The sequence below is a fragment of the Hyperoodon ampullatus genome (assembly GCF_949752795.1).
Source record: "Hyperoodon ampullatus genome assembly, chromosome: X".
Taxonomy (NCBI): domain Eukaryota; kingdom Metazoa; phylum Chordata; class Mammalia; order Artiodactyla; family Ziphiidae; genus Hyperoodon; species Hyperoodon ampullatus.
Genome location: NC_136913.1, coordinates 59,104,071 through 59,125,051, shown reverse-complemented (window position 1 = coordinate 59,125,051; position 20,981 = coordinate 59,104,071). Strand labels below are relative to the sequence as shown.

General features: G+C 47.6%; 2 protein-coding genes across 2 annotated transcripts; both read right to left on the bottom strand.

Annotated features, from left to right (window-relative positions):
• Positions 1-2,655: 2,655 nt before the first annotated feature.
• Positions 2,656-3,528, bottom strand: LOC307069668 (OTU domain-containing protein 6A-like; the record flags this gene model as incomplete). Its single annotated transcript, XM_079728021.1, has 1 exon — positions 2,656-3,528. One exon carries the CDS (start codon positions 3,526-3,528, stop codon positions 2,656-2,658), a length of 873 nt encoding a protein of 290 aa, XP_079584147.1.
• A 15,890-nt stretch (positions 3,529-19,418) lies between these two features.
• LOC307069667 (OTU domain-containing protein 6A-like) lies at positions 19,419-20,291 on the bottom strand (the record flags this gene model as incomplete). Its single annotated transcript, XM_079728020.1, has 1 exon — positions 19,419-20,291. One exon carries the CDS (start codon positions 20,289-20,291, stop codon positions 19,419-19,421), a length of 873 nt encoding a protein of 290 aa, XP_079584146.1.
• Positions 20,292-20,981: the final 690 nt, after the last annotated feature.

Below are 20,981 nucleotides of genomic sequence, written 5' to 3'. Positions count from 1 at the left end.
AACCAAACCGCTTCCCTAGCTTATTCCCCCTCCTCAGCCAGACGTTTTCCCCATCCCTAGCCTGTTCACCCTGCTAGGTCCCTTTCCTCAACCATGTGCCCTCCCTCAGCCAGGACACACGCCTTCCTTCCCAGGCAGGATCCCTGCCCTAGCAGGCCCTCCCCACTTGCTAATCCCCCTCTTCCAGCCAGGTCCATCAACCCACCGATTATCCCATGCCCAGCCTATGTCGGTCTCAGCATTCGAACCTCTCCCGCCACCAGCTTCCTTTCCTTGCCTGTGCCTCCTTCCCAGGCCCCATTCCCCTGCCAGAGCCCCTCCCCAGGCAGGCCACCTTTCCCTGCCAGGATATTTTCTCCCCCCAATCTCCCCCAGCCCAGCCAGTCTCCCATCCTCAGCTTGTGCCACCCTATCAAGTCTGTGCTCCTTTTCCAAGACAGGCCCCTTCCCACATCCAGGCCCCTTCCCCAGCCTCACCCTCTTCCCCAGTTTAAGCCTACTTTCCCAGCCAGATCTCTTTCCCTGGTCAGGTGCCATTCCCCAGGACTTTTCCCCTTTAACACTCAAGGATTCCTCTCTCATCCTTTGCCTCCTAACTCAACTAAGCCTCTTTCCCTTGACCAGCCGAGTCCTCCTTCCCTAAGCAGCCCCCACTCCATTATCCCCTTCCTAGCCTGGCCTCCTTCTTCACCCTGTGCCCCAGTCCACACAGCTGTCCTTACCTAGCCGTCTCCCCTTCTTCTGCCTGGTCCCCTTTCCCCTGCCACGGCCCATTCATCCTCCTAGACTGACCCCTTCCCCAGTTTTCACCCTTTTTCCCAGCCAGGCCCCCTTCTATAGATTATGCCTCCCTTCCTGGCCTATTCTTCCTTCCCCAGCCAGCATTCTCATCCCTATAAAAGGCGCTCTTCTCACAATGCGGCCAAATACCTAGTTTTCTCAGGGACTTCCTCTTCTCAGCCAGCTGGCTATCTGAAAATGTATCTGATGCACACATTTACACAGTGAGCTGTCTGGCAGGATTTCTATATTTGTATATTTAAAAGAGATTCCCCCCAACACACACCCTGCCTTCAAAAAAAAAAAAAAGAAAAAAACAGTGGCACTTCTTTCCCTCCTGCAACTAGCCCTGCACTGGCAAGTTTTTGAAAGTGCAAATACTTTGTCATGCATAGCAATGAGAACATCCTTAACTGGAGCCATTTCATGATGTTTTCACTGAGTGAAACATCAACTCAGGATAGCTTCAACTATTTTGTTCCTCCCTATATCCTTCCCTGGGAGATATTCCACTCCAGACCACCATCAGGACTGCAGGCCCATTCCTCCTTCCAAAAGCCTCATCTGTCACTCTGTCCTCCCCATTCACTCCTGCTCCCTAACCCTCCAGGATTCCTTTGCTGAAGTCGATCCTGGGATACAAACTCTATATGAACTCAGTCAGCTATACAAAAATAGAAAACCAGGTATTTTTTTAAACTGCTTTTATTCTTTAAACAAACTACTGTTTGCCTTTTCCCCTTCGTATGTTTTAGTTTAGAACATTTGGTGGGTACAAAGAATTTTTAAATGAATTTAAGTAATCTCACTGAAATACAGGACCTAAAGGTTAAATTTTTTTTAATTGTTTACTGCAAATCATTTCACTTTTACATTTTTTTGGCAAATTCAAGATATCAAAAAGTCTCAAATATCAGCAAAAGTATATTGCTCATTTTTTTTGTGCTTCATAGCAGTTGCAGATATAACAAAATGAATCAACTACTTTAATACTTTTTAAAATCTCTCTTTAAATACTTTTTATCTCTAAGAATTAAGGAAAACGACTAAGTTCAGATCTTTCACACTCATACCAGTTGTAGATAGAACAAAGTGGACCAAGTGCTTCAACAAAGTTATACCCTTTTACGTCTGAGAATAAAGGAAACTTACTAGTTGATGTCACCCCTCACAGTAAGTTAAACTACCTATCAGTTTGTCTCTTCTTACTTCACATCAATTGCAGATATAATGAAATGAATCAACTACTTGAATAAAGTCATGTCCTTTCTTATATTTAATAAAGGAAATTCAATTGAGATCTTTCACATCTTAGAGCAAGCCTTATCTAGCCTATCAGTTTAGGTAAATCTACTTTCTACATTTAACGCTTACATTTAACTTCTAAAGTTAACAAACATTATTTAGAATTCAGAAAACATCTAAACAACTGTACTTAATTTGCAACCATACAAGGTTTTATGAAAAAACAAAACAAAATACTAGGGCTTCCCTGGTGGCTCAGTGGTTAAGAATCCTGGGGACACGGGTTCGAGCCCCGGTCGGGGAAGACCCCACCCCACATGCCGCGGAGCAAGAAAGGTGGGAACTTGGCAAAGTCACTCCAACAGGGTGGGACGGTGCAGATGTCTTCCTGGTCACCGGCCTCCGGTCCCCCTAACCCCGTGAAAGAAGCAACCCAGGGACGGTCGAGGAGGATAGAAGAGCGAGGGAGGAAGAAGGGGGGGCGGGGGTGGAGAGGGGGGTGAACTCTGAGTAAAATGAATCAACAAAACCCTGAGAAAACCGAAGGAAAAAAGCGGAGCCTGCTGAGGAGACGCGGCGGCGGCAGCTTCGGCTCCAACGGCAGCCGCCACGGCGATGGCGGCAGCGGGCCTACAAGAGACGGCAGGCCGGGCACCTGACGGAGCCGGCGTCGAGCGGCTTCACCGAGTTGTAGTGCTCCCCGCACATGGAGTAGCTCCTGTAGACCAGGGTGAGCGGCTTCTTGGTGTACTCCTCTCCGAAGACGACGGCGGGCGAGTTGGCCTGGATCACCTCGATGGGGGTCTGCAGGACGTGCGACAGGGCCCTCAGCTCGAGCTGGCCTCCACACGACACGCTGGACACGATGTCGTCGCAGTAGCTCAAGAAGTCGTCGCGGCTGCAGGCGTCGCCGGTTTCGGGGTCGCTGCATAAGGGCAGGAAGTCCTCGACATGCTTCCGCATGTACTCGACGGTGCGCCTCCGCAGGCTCTCCACGGTCACGGAGGACACCAGCTGGTCTTGGATGGCGCGGTACATGCAGTGGCCGTCGGCCGGGATATCCTTCACCTCCAGATTCCTGGCCCACAGGATGGCGTCGAGCTTCATTTCCTCGTCATGGCGGAAGCTGGACCGATGCTTCATCTCAGCCTTGGCCATCCTCTCCTGCCTTTCTCTCTCAAGGGCCACCTTTCTTTCGCGCCTTCTCCGTGCCCTCGAGAGGTGAGGAGGCTTGTCCTCGAGATCCAGCTTGCCCAGATCTTCAGTGACTGAATCGACGTTGCTGTTATCAGGGAAACTCTCCTGGAACTTCTGCAGCTCCTGCTGGTGCTTCTGCTCCATCTCGGCCTCGAGGCGGGTCACATCGAGGAGCAACTGCTTTCTTCTCTTCTCGTCGCTCTTGGGGACCGAGCTCTTCATGCCCTGAATGTGGGCCTGCAGCTCTGCCTTCTCGCGCTTGTGGCGTCGTAACATCCGCTGATGCTCACTCTGTGAATCTCCCATGATGTTTAAGGGCAGGCGAGAATCGAAGTTTGGTGGCTGAAGTACCGCTACAGTTCGCGTCAACAGTCTGACCACCCAACTGGCTAGAGCTCCTCAGCCTCCCGTGGCGGCTGTACTCTCTTCCCCTCACCCGCGGTTGCCCTCACTCTATTAACGGCCCTCTCTGCCATTGGCCACTGTCTCTCCACGGCTACGCCTCCTAAACACTCCTGGCACTAGGATTGGCTGTTGGGAGACACTACATATGCCCCCATCAGACCTCGTAGCAAGGGGTGCTTCCGGTTTTAGCGGGGTTCCTGTCCCGGATGTAAAATCCCGCCTTTGTGCATTATGTGCAGCAACTGAGCTTGTGGAGATTTTCGTGGGCTCTGAACTGCGTACTTCACTTCCTAGCCTGAACACAGTGCAGACACTGGTCGTGCTTGAGAATCACGTGACAAATACTGTTACACCAGATGAATGTGCTCTGACACCGGACTTCCCATTGCTCCCAGTGTTCAGGAGGCAATGTGGCTCTCTCCAGTTCTTTAGTTGCCTTGACTGATGAACCCTTAATTTTGTGTATCAGAACAAGATATTTCCTTATGTTCCTGGGAACACAGAATCCTTTCAGTTTAGGCCTCAAATCCACCCTGTCCCATCTCAGTGTGAGAAAGCAACAACCTTAAAGTTCACTACAGTTGAGCAGACTTCGTCTTGTGCCAACAGAATGCACCTACCCTAAACTCCCCTTCTCCTGGGTTCCCAGCTTCCAAAATGGGCTCCCATGAGGCATGACAGTTAGCCTTCATCAAGCCACTTCCTTCTGATTATTTTGAATCTCTAAAAGTTCTAAAAAATAAAATAAAATAAAGTAAAATAAAATCCCTAAGCTCTTTCAAACATGCTCTCATCCTGCCCCACTCTGCTCATCTGTATCTTGAATTCCCAAACAGGAAGGCTCTTGAGACAACCTCCTCCCTGTTACAAATGAGGAAAGTGGACATTGGTCCAAGTTTTTACATATATCAAAACTTCAGTCGTTTTTATTGCTAACTAGGATTCCATGATATGGATGTACTGTAGTTCACTTAACCATTCACCTGTTGAAGGACATCCGGGCTGTTTCCAGTTTGGGGTTGTTACAACCCCTGCTATAAACATCCATATACAGGTTTTTTGTGTGAGCACAAGGCTTCATTTCTCTGGGAAAAAAATGCCCAGGAGTGCAATTTCTGGGTCATATTATAAGTGTATGTTTAGTTTGTGAAGAAGCTATTTTCCAGAGTGGTTGTACCATTGTGCGTTCTCACCAGCAGTGTATGCGGAATCAGGTTTCTCTGCATCCTCACCAGCATTTGGTGGTGTCATAATTTTTTATTTTTAGTCATTCTGATAGATGTGTAGTGGTCTCATTTTACAAATTACTTTGCAGCTTCGTTTTTCTAATGAGTACTTAAAATATGAAGCTACTTTGAGGAAAACACTGAATTAAAAATTTTTTAACTTGCATTATTCATTATAATGATTTTCTCTGTTTCAAGAAAGATTTTAACTTTTAATCAGGCTAGCTCTTGTGTATGGAGGTAGCACTACAATACTGAAATTTTAAAAATTTAACGCTTAGAGCAAGCCTGTTTGGGAAATTTTTATTCACTGGAAAAAAGTCATGGCTAATTGTTTTTTCATTAAAAAGAGAAAAGCATTTGCAATTTTAAATGATGTTTTTCTTAATTAAAAAAGGCCTTTTGTTTGCAGAAAAAAATACTACAAAATGATTTTAATGAGTCTCACAGTATCTAGGAATCTTTACACTGATTGATTTTTATTGAAATACAATATAAAATAAAACTGTAATATATGCTCACTGTCAATAATCTGGAGAAATTAAATTCCATAATTCTCCTGGGAGAAAACCCCTGTTAACATTTTTTTTTTTTTTTTTTGCGGTACACGGGCCTCTCACCGCTGTGGCCTCTCCCGTTGCGGAGCACAGGCTCCGGACGCGCAGGCTCAGCGGCCATGGCTCGCGGGCCCAGCCGCTCCGCGGCATGTGGGATCTTCTCGGACCGGGGCACGAACCCGTGTCCCCTGCATCGGCAGGCAGACTCTCAACCACTGCGCCACCGGGGAAGCCCTCTGTTAACATTTTGTGTTTATTCTTGCCATGCCTATTCTACTCAAATAGAACTGTTAAACAAAGAAACAACAGGCCCAAAATGAAGTCACGTGTGCTATGCCCCACATCAGTAAACCAAGACTTAATACGTAACCAAATTGCAGTTTTAGCCCATCCCATGAAAGTGACTTTAACCAGTCAGTCTGGAATTTCCTGGCCAGCACTAGTGAGGTAGTCTGCCACATAGACCCCTGCCTTCCCCAAAAGGAAGGTGACCTTTGTCTGAAATAACCCCTTATTTTGTTGATGACTTCTTTGTCCCACCCCTTCTCTGCCTTTCAAAACCTTCCATTTTGTACAGTTCCTTGGAGCTGCTCTCTGCTTGCTAGATGGGATGCTGTCCGATTTGTGAATTGCTGAATAAAGCCAATTGATCTTCAAATTCACTCAGGTGAATTTTGTTCTTTAACAGAACTCTAAGCGGTGCTCCCTGCCATCCTGTCTGCCTATCGCCCTCCCCACCTTGGCCTCTGGGGACCTCCCTTCTCTCTTCAAAGATCAGTGAGGGAAGTACATCAAGGCTAAAAATTTGACCTGGCTCAAAGTAAAAAATTAAAACAACAAACAACAAAGCAAAACAGAAAGTTCTTAAATTTCAAAGTTTCTGCGGCAATTTCTTTGTGTCACCAAGGTTTAGTGGTTCTGCTTTTAGACAAGGCATTGTAGTGGGCCTCAGGTCTCTGCATCAGTAGAAGCAGAAGAAAGAAACAGAAACTGCTTTGCAAATGATGCAAAACTCAAAATCCTTTGTGGGTCCGATTTCAGAAAAAAATTATACTGCTTTTAAAATGTGGAATTAATGATCCCCTCATCTTAGCAATGAAGGAAGGAAGGGCCAGAGAGGGGGAGTGTTGGGCTGATGGTCACACTGCAGAATTCCACGGCTCACTCGTCTGTGTCACTTTTCCCACCGCACTGTGCTGCTGCCACACGCAGCTTTGACATGACTCTTGGCTGAAAGTCAGGCAGAACAGTCCCAACATAGTTTCTGGGGCCATCGGGAGGAATCCCTCATGAAACGGTTGTAAATTCATCTATGAGATTCAAAGAGACCTTGTACATGCCCTCCGACAATGCCCATGTGTGAGCGAGAGACTCTTCATGAGCTCTGCAAGCCTGAAATCGCCTTGTAAAGGTGGAGGGCAGGCCTGGAGAGGAGAAATTCCTGCGGTAGAACACACGTGCATCTGCCCCTAGGGCCTGCCTCCTCCTTGGCCAAAGCAAAGAGCCTGTTCAAGCAAACTCAAGTGGATTTAAAGAAACACACTTATTTTTCCCTGAAAATGTAATGTGTTCAGGCTTCCCTGGTGGTGCACTGGTTAAGAATCCACCTGCCAATGCAGTGGACACAGGTTCAAGCCCTGGTCCAGGAAGATCCCACATGCCATGGAGCAACTAAGCCCGTGTGCCACAACTACTGAAGCTCGCGCGCCTAGAGCCCGTGCTCCACAACAAGAGAAGCCACCGCAACGAGAAGCCCGCACACTGCAACAAAGAGTAGCCCCCGCTCAGGGCAATTAGAGAAAGCCTCGTGCAGCAACAAAGACCCTACAAAGCCAAAAACAAAAAAGAAAGTAAAAATCTCATAATCTCACAATTCAGACTTCACAATTCACTGCTGACATTTGGCTTGTAGCTTTTTAGTGTTTCACTTATATATGTATGTATGTATATCTGTATGTATATTACTGTATAAATGGATATGTATACATATGTATACATAATATGATTCTTATTATAGTAAAATAAATACAATTTACCATTTTAACCAAAAGATGTGGAATTTAGACTTTACTGTCTCTGAGGATTATTTGCTTTCCTTGAAAGCAGTGGGATGTGTGTATGACAAAGAGACAGGCTGTGAACTGTGGTCAAATAGTTACCTACTAGAGAACTACAGGAGGAAGGATGTAGAGCCCTCCCTGCATTGTCCTGCTGAAGCTCCTGTCTTATTATTATCAACTGAAAAATTCTCAGCTTGGTGACAGTACTGATGGGTGACACACACTTGTCTTGCTGCTGCTTTTATTTATTTATTTATTTATTTATTTGGCTGTGCCATGCGGCTTGTGGGATCTTAGTTCCCTGACCAGGGATTGAACTCGGGCCCTTGGCAGTGAAAGCGTGGAGCCCTGACCACTGGACCACCCGGGAAATCCCGTACTGCTTTTATTCTTAAAATTTGATTATATACTTAAAATTTTAAACTCTATTTCTATTTTGAATAATCAGTGCATTCACACCCTATTCTCAGCTGCTGAGTTGGTCTCCTTGGAGTTTCTTGTGTATCCTTTCTAAGATAGTCTGTGCTCACTCACATGCTCCTTTCAGTTTGGCTCAGAGGTACAAAAAGCTTTAGTGTACAAAGGTTGTATACGTGAAACTGGGGACACTCTACTTGATTGGTAATTGAAGGGATTTTTAAGGGCCTATCTCAGTGGACCTTTTCCTGAGTTACTCCAGCCACAAACCAGGGAATCACCCCTGATCCTGTCTTTGTCTTTACCCTCCTCATAAAACAAATGTTAATTCTACTCCCAGTGTCCATCACTTTGGTCCCGTGTTCCCTCCCTGCTGCCACAGCCCCAGGCCAGGTCAGCGACGTCTGTCGTGGATGAAAAGACAGCCTCTCAAATCAGCTTCTTGCCTCCAATCTCTCTCCTTGCAATCCATTCTTTCCCCTAAGATTCCTTATGTCTAAAGCATAGCTCTGATGTCTCATTCCTTCTGAAAAACAAACTTTTAACGGATTCTATTGCCTCTAGGGTAACAGTCTAACTCCTGAGTACGGAAGATTTTTTTCCACAAAGGATGGAGCAAGTGGCAGAAATAGTCTCTCTTCTCCGATGTGGCTGGTCACTGAATCTGGGCCCTACGGGAAGGCAGCTCATGATCAGAAACTCATGACTGGGATCAGAACCCGGTTACTCCCAGGACCCCTCAGGGATGCTTGCATTCCTAGGAATGGACAAACACTCATTCACATCAGACTGCCACAGGCCCCCGAGTTCTCACTTACTCCTTAGAGAAGCCTCTCCCAAGGGGCTAGAATACCCCGAGTAGCCCGTACTTGGTTTCAAGGTAGCTGAGAAGCCCAGATAAAGCGGCTTCGTGGACATGGGAAAACACCGCTGCCGCTGCCCATTTCCTTCCGCTTTTGTTTCAAACAAAATTCTGACGTGATTTTCCAAGAACTTTGAACTCACCTCCAATTCCAGGAAAGCCTTATTATTAGCCTCTTCCTAGGAGGTGACTCAATTTGGTGATGAACCTTGGTGGCTTCACCTCGGCCACCCTGGTCACTGCACTCCCTCCCCCGCCAGCTGCCACAGATGCAAGACGGCAGGGGCTCCGGATTTTGTTTCTCACAGGTTCAAAGGAGCAACAGAGCGCGTGTGCTCATGGGCTTCACTCTGATTGGGCGGGCCCAAGCCATAGATTCACCTTGAGCCAATCACTGTGGCCCGGAAGAATCGGTGCTTTGATTGGCAGACCTGAAAGGGGAGGGTCCTGGAGGTGAACCGCTGTCACCCCAAGAGGGTGACAGGGGTTCGCACCCCCAAAAAGGACATTGGAGGCTTTTGTGGTAATGGAGGGAAACAGACGCTGGAGATGCGAACAACCCTTCTTTACTCGTGTCTCGCCCACTGCCACCTCTGGTGTTTGCCTCCTGGGGTCCTCACAGCCTGGGACGCTCTTCCCTTGAGGGCTTCCCCCCTAAATCTGAGATGAACTTTCCGAGCTTCCCGTTCCCTCTTCCTCCCTACTCCAAGCTGGCCCAGAGCATTCCCACTTCACTTCCTCATCTTCTTAACTGGACCACAGCACTTAAGGGTGGGCCTTGGGTTGGCAGTCACTTGGATTTGTGTGCTTCTCATCTCCGAGGCCGTGAGGCTGCCATGGAGAGCACAAACTCAGTCTTAATTATTTTGGGGCCCCTACCCTGGCCTTCCTGGGCCCCTGCCCAGCCAGCAGTGCCTGCTAGTAGAGATACTCAGTGTATTTGGTTGAACTGATTAGGATACTTAAACTGTTTTCAAGCCCCCTCAGATATGTCAGAAGCACTATTTACACACTTGAGAATGTATTCCAGTGTTTCTAGGCTATTCATTAGAACAGGTCCCTTGGGCAACTCTGCAAGCCCGCTCAACCGGTAGTTTTGCACTTCGGAACAAGGGCTGGAGTCAACATTGCAGTTGTGGTGTCTCCACCTTAGGCTATTCCTGCAGCTCCACAATACTCTTCTGTTTCCAAACTCAAGACTCATCAGGGCCATCCCTGGGGGAGGGATGAACATTTCTGTGGTTCTAGAAAGAGGACTCAACTGAGTAAAAGAGGCCTGGCAAATCTCCTTTAGTGCTCCCCCAGCTCCCAGCCCAGGCCTTCCCCATGCCCAGGGGCTTCTGTGGTTCTCTTCTGCCTCACTCCCCACCTCTAAGTAAAAGAAACCTCTTTTGTTTTCAAATTTCTTCTAAATCCCCATTAGACGCTTGAATGGCCTGAAAACCTCTGAGGTGGTGGCTATCCAGCCTGGGCTTACACATCTCCAATAACAGAGAACTCGCCACCTTGTGAGATGGTTTTTCATATCTTTGAATAGCTCTGATTATCAAAACATTTCTTTCTTACGCCAAACCAAGACTGCTTCCCTATTGTTTCTGCCATGTAGTGTTGTGGGGTCATACACAATGTTCAGAGACAGGTCCTAGATTTCTGTGTGTGTGTGTGTGTGTGTGTGTGTGTGTGTGTGTGTGTGTGTGTGAAGGAGAGGGACAGAGACAGAGACAGAGAGATAGAGAGACAGAGAAACCAAAACAGGCACAGAGGGAGCTGGAAGGGCCTACAGAGATCATCTAGGTCAATGGTTAACAAAGTGTTTTGGCAAGATTAATTCAGGAGCAGTAAACATATTTAAGGGGCACATTTTTCCTATTCAAAGTCAAGTTGGGACTTGATGGCTGAGTAAATGAGCATATGCATAATCCCCCTAGGAGATACCCACCGAAATAAAACAGAATCAAAATGAGATAAGAAGATGTCTTCTTTTTCCAAGTAGGAACAGGCCACAGACGCAGAGCACAACCTTGGTATCTCGACATGCAAAATAATTTAAACCAAAGTAAAAATGAAGACGCCAGGAAAAAAAGGCACAAGCTACCTGGCTCCTCCCTCGCCCTCCGCGACCCCATGACAAAAGGCCAGTTCACTATTTCTCTTTCCTTTGTTTACTGTCTGTTGCTCCAAGGGCTAGGTTTTCTCTTTCCTTTATTCTTTTTTTTTTAATCTTCTAAATGGGAGCATAGGCAATTCGCTTTTAGTTCTACTGGTGGTTATTTTTATGACGGTAAGCCCCACGCTTAAGCCTACAATTCTCAATTTTTCAACTTCAAAACTGAAATGGTATCTTTGATTCACCCTCTGAGAGATAAGAAAAATTTCACATTTACTCTTTACCTCCTGACTTTGTTGTCTAATTTTTGTCCCTATCTATTTTAGATAAATTATGGTTGTTTTACACAGCATAGCTTTTCTTCCGAGGACTCTACCTGACTGGCAAAGAGTCTCACTTCAAAAAAAGGCCCAGGCGCAGTTTCACAAGTGAATGGACTATTTCCAACTTTCAAGGAGCAGATAATTCCTATGATATTTAAATTATCCCAGAGGAAGAGGAAGAAAGGAAATAGTGTTTTGAAATCATTTTTTCTAGTTTTTAGATGATACATAGATACAACTTTCTACTTAAAAATTCAATGATATAATGGATAAACAAAATGTGGTATATACACACGACGGACTATTATTCAGCTTTAAAAAGGAAATTCTGACACCTGCTACAACGTGGATGAAGCTTGAAGACATTATGCTATGTGAAATAAGCCAGTCACAAAAGGACAAATATTGTATGATTCCACTTATATGAGGTACATAGGGTAGTCAAATTGAGAGACAGAGAGTAGAATGTTGGTTGCCAGGGGCTGGCAGGAGAGAGAATGAGGTGACATATAGCCTTGCAATAAAAAAATCCAACTCTATCGAAGGACATAGTTTAAAAGGAAAAAGCTCAACACCTTCCTCCTCCCACCCACCCATTTCTTTCCCTCTCCCTAGAGGAAACAATTCATATGGATGATGCAAAATTTACTCAGCTAGTCCTCACTGAGGATATTTAGGTTGTATCTAGAGTTTTACTTGCACAAACAACACTCTAATGAATAGCCTTGAAATATACTGCCGTATAATACGTATACCTGTAGTATAGATCCCTGGATATAGACTGCCAGTTCAAAAGCTATGTGCGTTTTATTTAGTGAGTTAGTTAGGCTTAGATTTATTTATTAACTCATATAGTTCAAAATATCAGCCGTTTAAGAGATTACACAGTGCAAAGCTCCGTCCCATCCTTTTCCCCCAGCAACTTGGTTCCCCTCCTCAAAAGCAACCCATAGTATCATTTAAAATATATTCTTTAGTCATGTACAAGGGAAACAGTATGTTTGAGAATGCCTGTTTCTGCATTCTCCCATCAACACAGCATATTATCAAACTTGACTTCTTTGCTAATCTGACTGATGAAAAATGGTATCTCATTCAATGTGTATTTATTTAATTTGTAATATTATGAGTAAAACCGATGGTTACTAAAGCTGGGAGACCATGCCAGCCTCCCTCTGCAGCCTCTTTCCCACAGCTCCCTCACCTGTCACCTCTATCCTCCAGCTCCACTGAACACGGACACACCATGTTCTTTTTTTTTTTTTTAAATGTGGACCATTTTTTTTTAAAGTCTTTATTGAATTTGTTACAACACTGCTTCCGTTTTGTGTTTTGGTTTGTTGGCCTCAAGGCACGTGGGATCCCAGCTTCCCGACCAGGGATCGAACCCTCAGCCTCTGCATTGGAAGGCAAAGTCCCAACCTCTGGGCCACCAGGGAAGTCCCGACACCCTGTTCTTTCACTCCTGCCTTTGCTGTGGCTGTGTTCTCTGCAAACTCCTCCTAAGCCTCCTGCCACCCCAGGTCTGATGAAGTGTCCTTCCTCTGTGCTTCCTTTCATCACAGCACTGGTCATGCTGCCTTCTGTTTATTTCTGTCTATTTTCCGATCTGCCATCTCTACTAGATGGTGAGCGCTGGGACTGGATCTTTATCTCTCTACCTCTATTGTTTATCACCATTCTCTTCAGTAAATATGGAGTGAATGGATGAATGGACAGCTGGCAGTTTCACATGGAGGTCACTGGTATGCAGTTATTCTGTGGGACTGGCTGAAACGAGATTTACCCTCTCATAAGAATGTCATATATGTGGAAGGTGGCACTTGAAATCAGTGGTGAAATGGTGGATTATTCAGTAAGTGGTGTTCGGCTAACTGGTTAATTACCATAATTGGAGAAAATCAGTTTATGTCCTTGTCTTCCACCCAAGTAATCTCCAGGTGGATATGTTAAATAGTGTTAAATATAAAGAGAAAGCATAAAAAACTTGAAAGTATATACGAATATTGATGCAACCTCGGGATGGGGAAGCCCTTTCTAAGCAAGATACCAAGACAGAAACCATAAAGAAAAACATCGATAGATAGACTCCATTACAATTTTAACCTTGAGCACACGCAAAAAGTCAGAAACAACACTGAGAGCCTAATAATGTATGGGAAAAACTAGTTTTAAAAAATATCTGAATGAAAAGTGGAAGGACCTATTACAAATCCGTAAGAAGAAGACAAACTTACCCATAAAAAATTAAGCAAATGTCAGGAACAGGCAATAAATTAAGAATTATTTGTTCCAGCATGAATGAAATAGACATGCTAACAAATACTTAGAGGAATATTCTACCTTACTAGTAATCAACAAAGGGTCAACTAATACAGCATTTTTCACCTAACAAATGAGCAAAGATGATAATTTTCAGTGTTTGCAACTATATGGGAAAATAACACTCTCACACCCTGAGAGTGTACATTGGCTCACTCTTTCTGGAGGGCAATTTACCAGTATGCATTAAAAGCCTCTCCTTTGGACCTAGATCACTTCTAGAAATCTTATCAAAGGGGAATAATCAGAAATATAGACAAAGACTCAGCTACAAGGATATTACAGTCGCATATTTGTAGCAGTGAGAAATTGAAAGCAATCTAAATGTCCAGCAATAGAATAGGACAAATAAATTGTGGCACATTCACAGGCTAGAATGCAGGCATTAAAATCATCGTATTGAAGACTAAGGAGAGAAGGAAATGCTTATAATGTATTGTTAAGTTAAAAAAAAAAAGTAGTTCAAATAGAATGATACCAGTTTGGTTTTTTTAAAATACGCATGTCTATGTGTGTGTGTAGAAAAAGGGTGGAAGGAAGGAAGATACTGACTGGCCTGAGGAGTCCCCACACACAGGCCCCCCGTCCCCAAGAGGACACTCTGCTAAGCCCCAGTGGGATTTGCTTTCACGCTGCAGACCAAGAAGTTTTGGCTTCCACTGTAGGACCTGTGGGAAGAGGCCAAGTGGCTCCAAAATTACTGTAGACAGAATGAAGGGGTGGTTGCTGCCACAGCTGATAGTGTTATAGTCTTAGGCCCCTAGGTAATGATACATTTATTGCACATTTTATACATATTTTCATTTAATGTACCTAACATCCCAAGAGATACCTCTAAGACGGGCATTAACTGTCCCATGTTACTGATGAGGAAACTGAAGCCCAGAAAGATTAGATGACTTAATCCAAGTCACAAAGCTAGGAAGTGGGTATATGAGCGGGGCTTCAAATCCAGATAGGTGTCCTTGTCTTTGGCTGCTAAGGCAAAAGTGCATGATCATGAGGAGTAAATGAAGAATGGTAAGTAAATGAATGAAAGTTGCTTCTGGAATTGAACCCCTTTGGGAACAGTACCCCATGGCTTTTGCACACACAATTGCCCAGAACAGTCAACTGTCCTCAGTGACTGTGGTCACTGTTACAAAATGGAACAGACTGCAAATCCCTCATGTCCTGCCAGATCCCACAGCGAAGGCCCCTTCTTGGCTTGTGCTCTGGGCCTGGTTGGAATCTGGCCTGGGTTTACTCTTCCCCATCCTTCCAGCTGAAGGCAAACCCAGTGGAGGAAGTTGGGACAGGCCCAGTGAGATCTTAAGGGTTCCCTAGACAGAATAGTGATTTCTCTTGTATTTAGGGAGAAAGAAGCCTGTAAAATGGGACTCTGCTGGTTTGTTTGCTGCCTTCTGCTGGGCAGAATTCCGTGGGCAGCACCAGGCCCTCCCCCCACTCCCAGCAAGGCCCACATTATCCAGGCAGTGCCCTCTTCACCAACCTATGCCCTCTTCCGCGGCCATGCCCCCTTCCTTGGCCAGTGCACCCTGCCTTCACAACAGTGGCCCCTCTGCATCCAGCGCCTCCCAACTTTATGTGCAGATAACTTCCCTAGCGAGTGCCTCCTCCCCTAGCCAGGTGCCACTCCCTAGCCCTTCCCCATGCAAAAGCCAGGAATCCCTTTTTCACCTTATACCAATTCATACCCTATACCAAGCAGGCCCCTGGTCCTTGTCACCAGCCTATTCCCTCTTCCTCACTTCCCTAACCCTGCTCCTCAGTCTATACCCCCTTGGAACCAGGCCCCCTTCCCCAGGTAGTCCCATTTCCCCACATTATGCACCCTGCCCCAGCAGATAAGCCCATCCCCCATCAGAAGCCCTTAACCTGCCTGTGCTTCCAAGCCAGCCAGGCCCTCTTCTCAGCCGGGCTCTCTTTGTCCGTTTAGACCTGCCTCCCCAGCTACCTATGCCCCCTTCCGTGGCCAAGGCTACTTCCCCAGCCTGGTTCCCTTCCCCTCCTAGGCAGGCTTCCCCTATACCCACCTAGACCCTCACCCCAGCGGAGTCACGTTCCCAGCCAGTCTCCTCTTTTGCAGTAACCCTACCCAGGCCCCTGCCTCGGCCCCTGCCCCAGCTTCTTACCCACCCACCCCCGCCAGCCCGTGCCCAGGCTCCCTGACCCAACTTGCTTTTCCTTCCCCAGCCTATGTCCCCTTGCCCGGCCAGGCCCCTTTCCCCAGCCAGAGCCTCTTCCTCAGCCTATGCCTCCTTCTTTGGATTGGCCCCCTTTCTAAACCAGCCATCTTACCAGCCTGTGTCCCTCTCTCCAGCCTCTAGCCACTTGCCTGGAAGTTTTCCCACCCTGGGCCACAGCCCAGCCTCTTTACCGTCCTATGCTGCCAGCCTCCCCTCCCCAGGCAGGCCTCAACCCCAGCCTGTGTTATTCCCCATGCAGGACCCTTCTGCTCGCAGGCCCCTCAACCAGCCAGGGCCTGTTCCCCGACCTGAGACCCTGTTGACAGCCTCCTTAGCCAGGCTACCCTTCCCCAGGCAAAGCCCCTTTTCAACCCTTTGTCCCCTTGCCCTCACGGGACCCCTTCTCCAGAAAGGGCCTCCTTCTCATAGCCAGGTGCTTGTGCCCAGCCTTTTCCCTTTTCAGCTGGACCACTTTTCCAAGGAGTTCCCCCTTCACTGGCCTTTCATAGCCAGTGCCAAGTCGCATGATGTTGGACCACCTCAAGCTCCACTCCTACGCCACCTCCATCTGCAAGGCCGTCTTGACATCCATGGGCAATGAAAATATGCGCACCCCAGACATCGGGGGCCAGGGCACCACGTCAGAAGCCATCCACGACATCATCCGCCACATCCGCGTTATCTACGGGCGGGCCGTGGAGGCCTAGGCCGTCCCCGGGACTGTCTCAGCCCACCCTTTACATCCGCTTCGCACCCCCAGCACACTAATTGGCTCGGTGGGTGGACCCAGAACAAACACTCTTCTTCCACCCCCAGAAAAAAAAAAAAAGACCTCCTTCCCTGGCCAAGCATCCTCCTCTCTCAGCTCTCCAACACCAGTAAAGTCCCCTCCCCAACCATGTGACATTTCCCTGCCTGGACCCCTTCACACACACATGCCTCCAGCTGGGAAGTCTTTCCCAGCCAGACTCCTCCCCACAGCCAGGCTCTCTTCACCCAGGGACCTAACAGCCTCTCCCCCAGTCTAAGCTCATTTTCCTAGGCGGGCTTCCTTCCCAGTAAGGTACCTTTCCTCAACCGGTATACCCCTTCCTCAACCAAACCCCTTCCCTAGCTTATTACCCCTCCTCAGCCAGACCTTCTCCCCATCCCTAGCCTGTGCCCCCAGCTAGGTCCCTTTCCTCAACCATGTGCCCTCCCTCAGCCAGGACACACGCCTTCCTTCCCAGGCAGGATCCCTGCCCTAGCAGGTCGTCTCCACCTGCTAGTCCCCCTCTTCCAGCCAGGTCCATCAACCCACCGATTATCCCATGCCCATCCTATGTCGGTCTCAGCATTCGAACCTCTCACGCCACCAGCTTCCTTTCCAGGCCCCATTCCCCTGCCAGAGCCCCTCCCCAGGCAGGCCACCTTTCCCTGCCAGGATATTTTCTCCCCCCAATCTCCCCCAGCCCAGCCAGTCTCCCATCCTCAGCTTGTGCCACCCTATCAAGTCTGTGCTCCTTTTCCAAGACAGGCCCCTTCCCACATCCAGGCCCCTTCCCCAGCCTCACCCTCTTCCCCAGTTTAAGCCTACTTTCCCAGCCAGATCTCTTTCCCTGGTCAGGTGCCATTCCCCAGGGCTTTTACCCTTTAACACTCAAGGATTCCTCTCTCATCCTTTGCCTCCTAACTCAACTAAGCCTCTTTCCCTTGACCAGCCGAGTCCTCCTTCCCTAAGCAGCCCCCACTCCATTATCCCCTTCCTAGCCTGGCCTCCTTCTTCACCCTGTGCCCCAGTCCACACAGGTGTCCTCACCTAGCCGTCTCCCCTTCTTCTGCCTCGTCCCCTTTCCCCTGCCACGGCCCATTCATCCTCCTAGACTGACCCCTTCCCCAGTTTTCACCCTTTTTCCCAGCCAGGCCCCCTTCTATAGATTATGCCTCCCTTCCTGGCCTATCCTTCCATCCCCAGCCAGCATTCTCATCCCTATAAAAGGCGCTCTTCTCACAATGCGGCCAAATACCTAGTTTTCTCAGGGACTTCCTCTTCTCAGCCAGCTGGCTATCTGAAAATGTATCTGATGCACACATTTACACAGTGAACTATCTGGCAGGATTTCTATATTTGTATTTTGAAAAGAGATTCCCCCCAACACACACCCTGCCTTCAAAAAAAAAAAAAAAGAAAAAAACAGTGGCACTTCTTTCCCTCCTGCAACTAGCCCTGGACTGGCAAGTTTCTGAAAGTGCAAATACTTTGTCATGCATAGCAATGAGAACATCCTTAAGTGGAGCCATTTCATGATGTTTTCACTGAGTGAAACATCAACTCAGGATAGCTTCAACTATTTTGTTCCTCCCTATATCCTTCCCTGGGAGATATTCCACTCCAGACCACCATCAGGACTGCAGGCCCATTCCTCCTTCCAAAAGCCTCATCTGTCACTCTGTCCTCCCCCTTCACTCCTGCTCCCTAACCCTCCAGGATTCCTTTGCTGAAGTCGATCCTGGGATACAAACTCTATATGAACTCAGTCAGCTATACAAAAATAGAAAACCAGGTATTTTTTTAAACTGCTTTTATTCTTTAAACAAACTACTGTTTGCCTTTTCCCCTTCGTATGTTATAGTTTAGAACATTTGGTGTGTACAAAGAATTTTAAAATGAATTTAAGTAATCTCACTGAAATACAGGACCTAAAGGTTAAATTTTTTTTAATTGTTTACTGCAAATCATTTCACTTTTACTTTTTTTTGGCAAATTCAAGATATCAACAAGTCTCAAATATCAACAAAAGTATATTCCTCATTTTTTGTGCTTCATAGCAGTTGCAGATATAACAAAATGAATCAACTACTTTAATACTTTTTAAAATCTCTCTTTAAATACTTTTTATCTCTAAGAATTAAGGAAAACGACTAAGTTCAGATCTTTCACACTCATACCAGTTGTAGATAGAACAAAGTGGACCGAGTGCTTCAACAAAGTTATACCCTTTTATGTCTGAGAATAAAGGAAACTTGCTAGTTGATGTCACCCCTCACAGTAAGTTAAACTACCTATCAGTTTGTCTCTTCTTACTTCACATCAATTGCAGATATAATGAAATGAATCAACTACTTGAATAAAGTCATGTCCTTTCTTATATTTAATAAAGGAAATTCAATTGAGATCTTTCACATCTTAGAGCAAGCCTTATCTAGCCTATCAGTTTAGGTAAATCTACTTTCTACATTTAACGCTTACATTTAACTTCTAAAGATAACAAACATTATTTAGAATTCAGAAAACATCTAAACAACTGTACTTAATTTGCAACCATACAAGGTTTTATGAAAAAACAAAACAAAATACTAGGGCTTCCCTGGTGGCTCAGTGGTTAAGAATCCTGGGGACACGGGTTCGAGCCCCGGTCGGGGAAGACCCCACCCCACATGCCGCGGAGCAAGAAAGGTGGGAACTTGGCAAAGTCACTCCAACAGGGTGGGACGGTGCAGATGTCTTCCTCGTCACCGGCCTCCGGTCCCCCTAACCCCGTGAAAGAAGCAACCCAGGGACGGTCGAGGATAGAAGAGCGAGGGAGGAAGAAGGGGGGGCGGGGGTGGAGAGAGGGGGTGAACTCTGAGTAAAATGAATCAACAAAACCCTGAGAAAACCGAAGGAAAAAAGCGGAGCCTGCTGAGGAGACGCGGCGGCGGCAGCTTCGGCTCCAACGGCAGCCGCCACGGCGATGGCGGCAGCGGGCCTACAAGAGACAGGAGGCCGGGCACCTGACGGAGCCGGCGTCGAGCGGCTTCACCGAGTTGTAGTGCTCCCCACAGATGGAGTAGCTCCTGTAGACCAGGGTGAGCGGCTTCTTGGTGTACTCCTCTCCGAAGACGACGGCGGGCGAGTTGGCCTGGATCACCTCGATGGGGGTCTGCAGGACGTGCGACAGGGCCCTCAGCTCGAGCTGGCCTCCACACGACGCGCTGAACACGATGTTGTCGCAGTAGCTCAAGAAGTCGTCGCGGCTGCAGGCGTCGCCGGTTTCGGGGTCGCTGCAGAAGGGCAGGAAGTCCTCGACATGCTTCCGCATGTACTCGGCGGTGCGCCTCCGCAGGCTCTCCACGGTCACGGAGAACACCAGCTGGTCTTGGATGGCGCGGTACATGCAGTGGCCGTCGGCCGGGATATCCTTCATCTCCAGATTCCTGGCCCACAGGATGGCGTCGAGCTTCATTTCCTCGTCATGGCGGTAGCTGGCCAGATGCTCCATCTCAGCCTTGGCCATCCTCTCCTGCCTTTCTCTCTCGAGGGCCACCTTTCTTTCGCGCCTTCTCCGTGCCCTCGAGAGGTGAGGAGGCTTGTCCTCGAGATCCAGCTTGCCCAGATCTTCAGTGACTGAATCGAGGTTGCTGTTATCAGGGAAACTCTCCTGGAACTTCTGCAGCTCCTGCTGGTGCTTCTGCTCCATCTCGGCCTCGAGGCGGGCCACATCGAGGAGCAACTGCTTTCTTCTCTTCTCGTCGCTCTTGGGGACCGAGCTCTTCATGCCCTGAATGTGGGCCTGCAGCTCTGCCTTCTCGCGCTTGTGGCGTCGTAACATCCGCTGATGCTCACTCTGTGAATCTCCCATGATGTTTAAGGGCAGGCGAGAATCGAAGTTTGGTGGCTGAAGTACCGCTACAGTTCGCGTCAACAGTCTAACCACCCAACTGGCTAGAGCTCCTCAGCCTCCCGTGGCGGCTGTACTCTCTTCCCCTCACCCGCGGTTGCCCTCACTCTATTAACGGCCCTCTCTGCCATTGGCCACTGTCTCTCCACGGCTACGCCTCCTAAACACTCCTGGCACTAGGATTGGCTGTTGGGAGACACTACATATGCCCCCATTAGACCCCGTAGCAAGGGGTGCTTCCGGTTTTAGCCGGGTTCCTGTCCCGGATGTAAAATCCCGCCTTTGTGCATTATGTGCAGCAACTGAGCTTGTGGAGATTTTCGTGGGCTCTGAACTGCGTACTTCACTTCCTAGCCTGAACACAGTGCAGACACTGGTCGTGCTTGAGAATCACATGACAAATACTGTTACACCAGATGAATGTGCTCTGACACCGGACTTCCCATTGCTCCCAGTGTTCAGAAGGCAATGTGGCTCTCTCCAGTTCTTTAGTTGCCTTGACTGATGAACCCTTAATTTTGTGTATCAGAACAAGATATTTCCTTATGTTCCTGGGAACACAGAATCCTTTCAGTTTAGGCCTCAAATCCACCCTGTCCCATCTCAGTGTGAGAAAGCAACAACCTTAAAGTTCACTACAGCTGAGCAGAC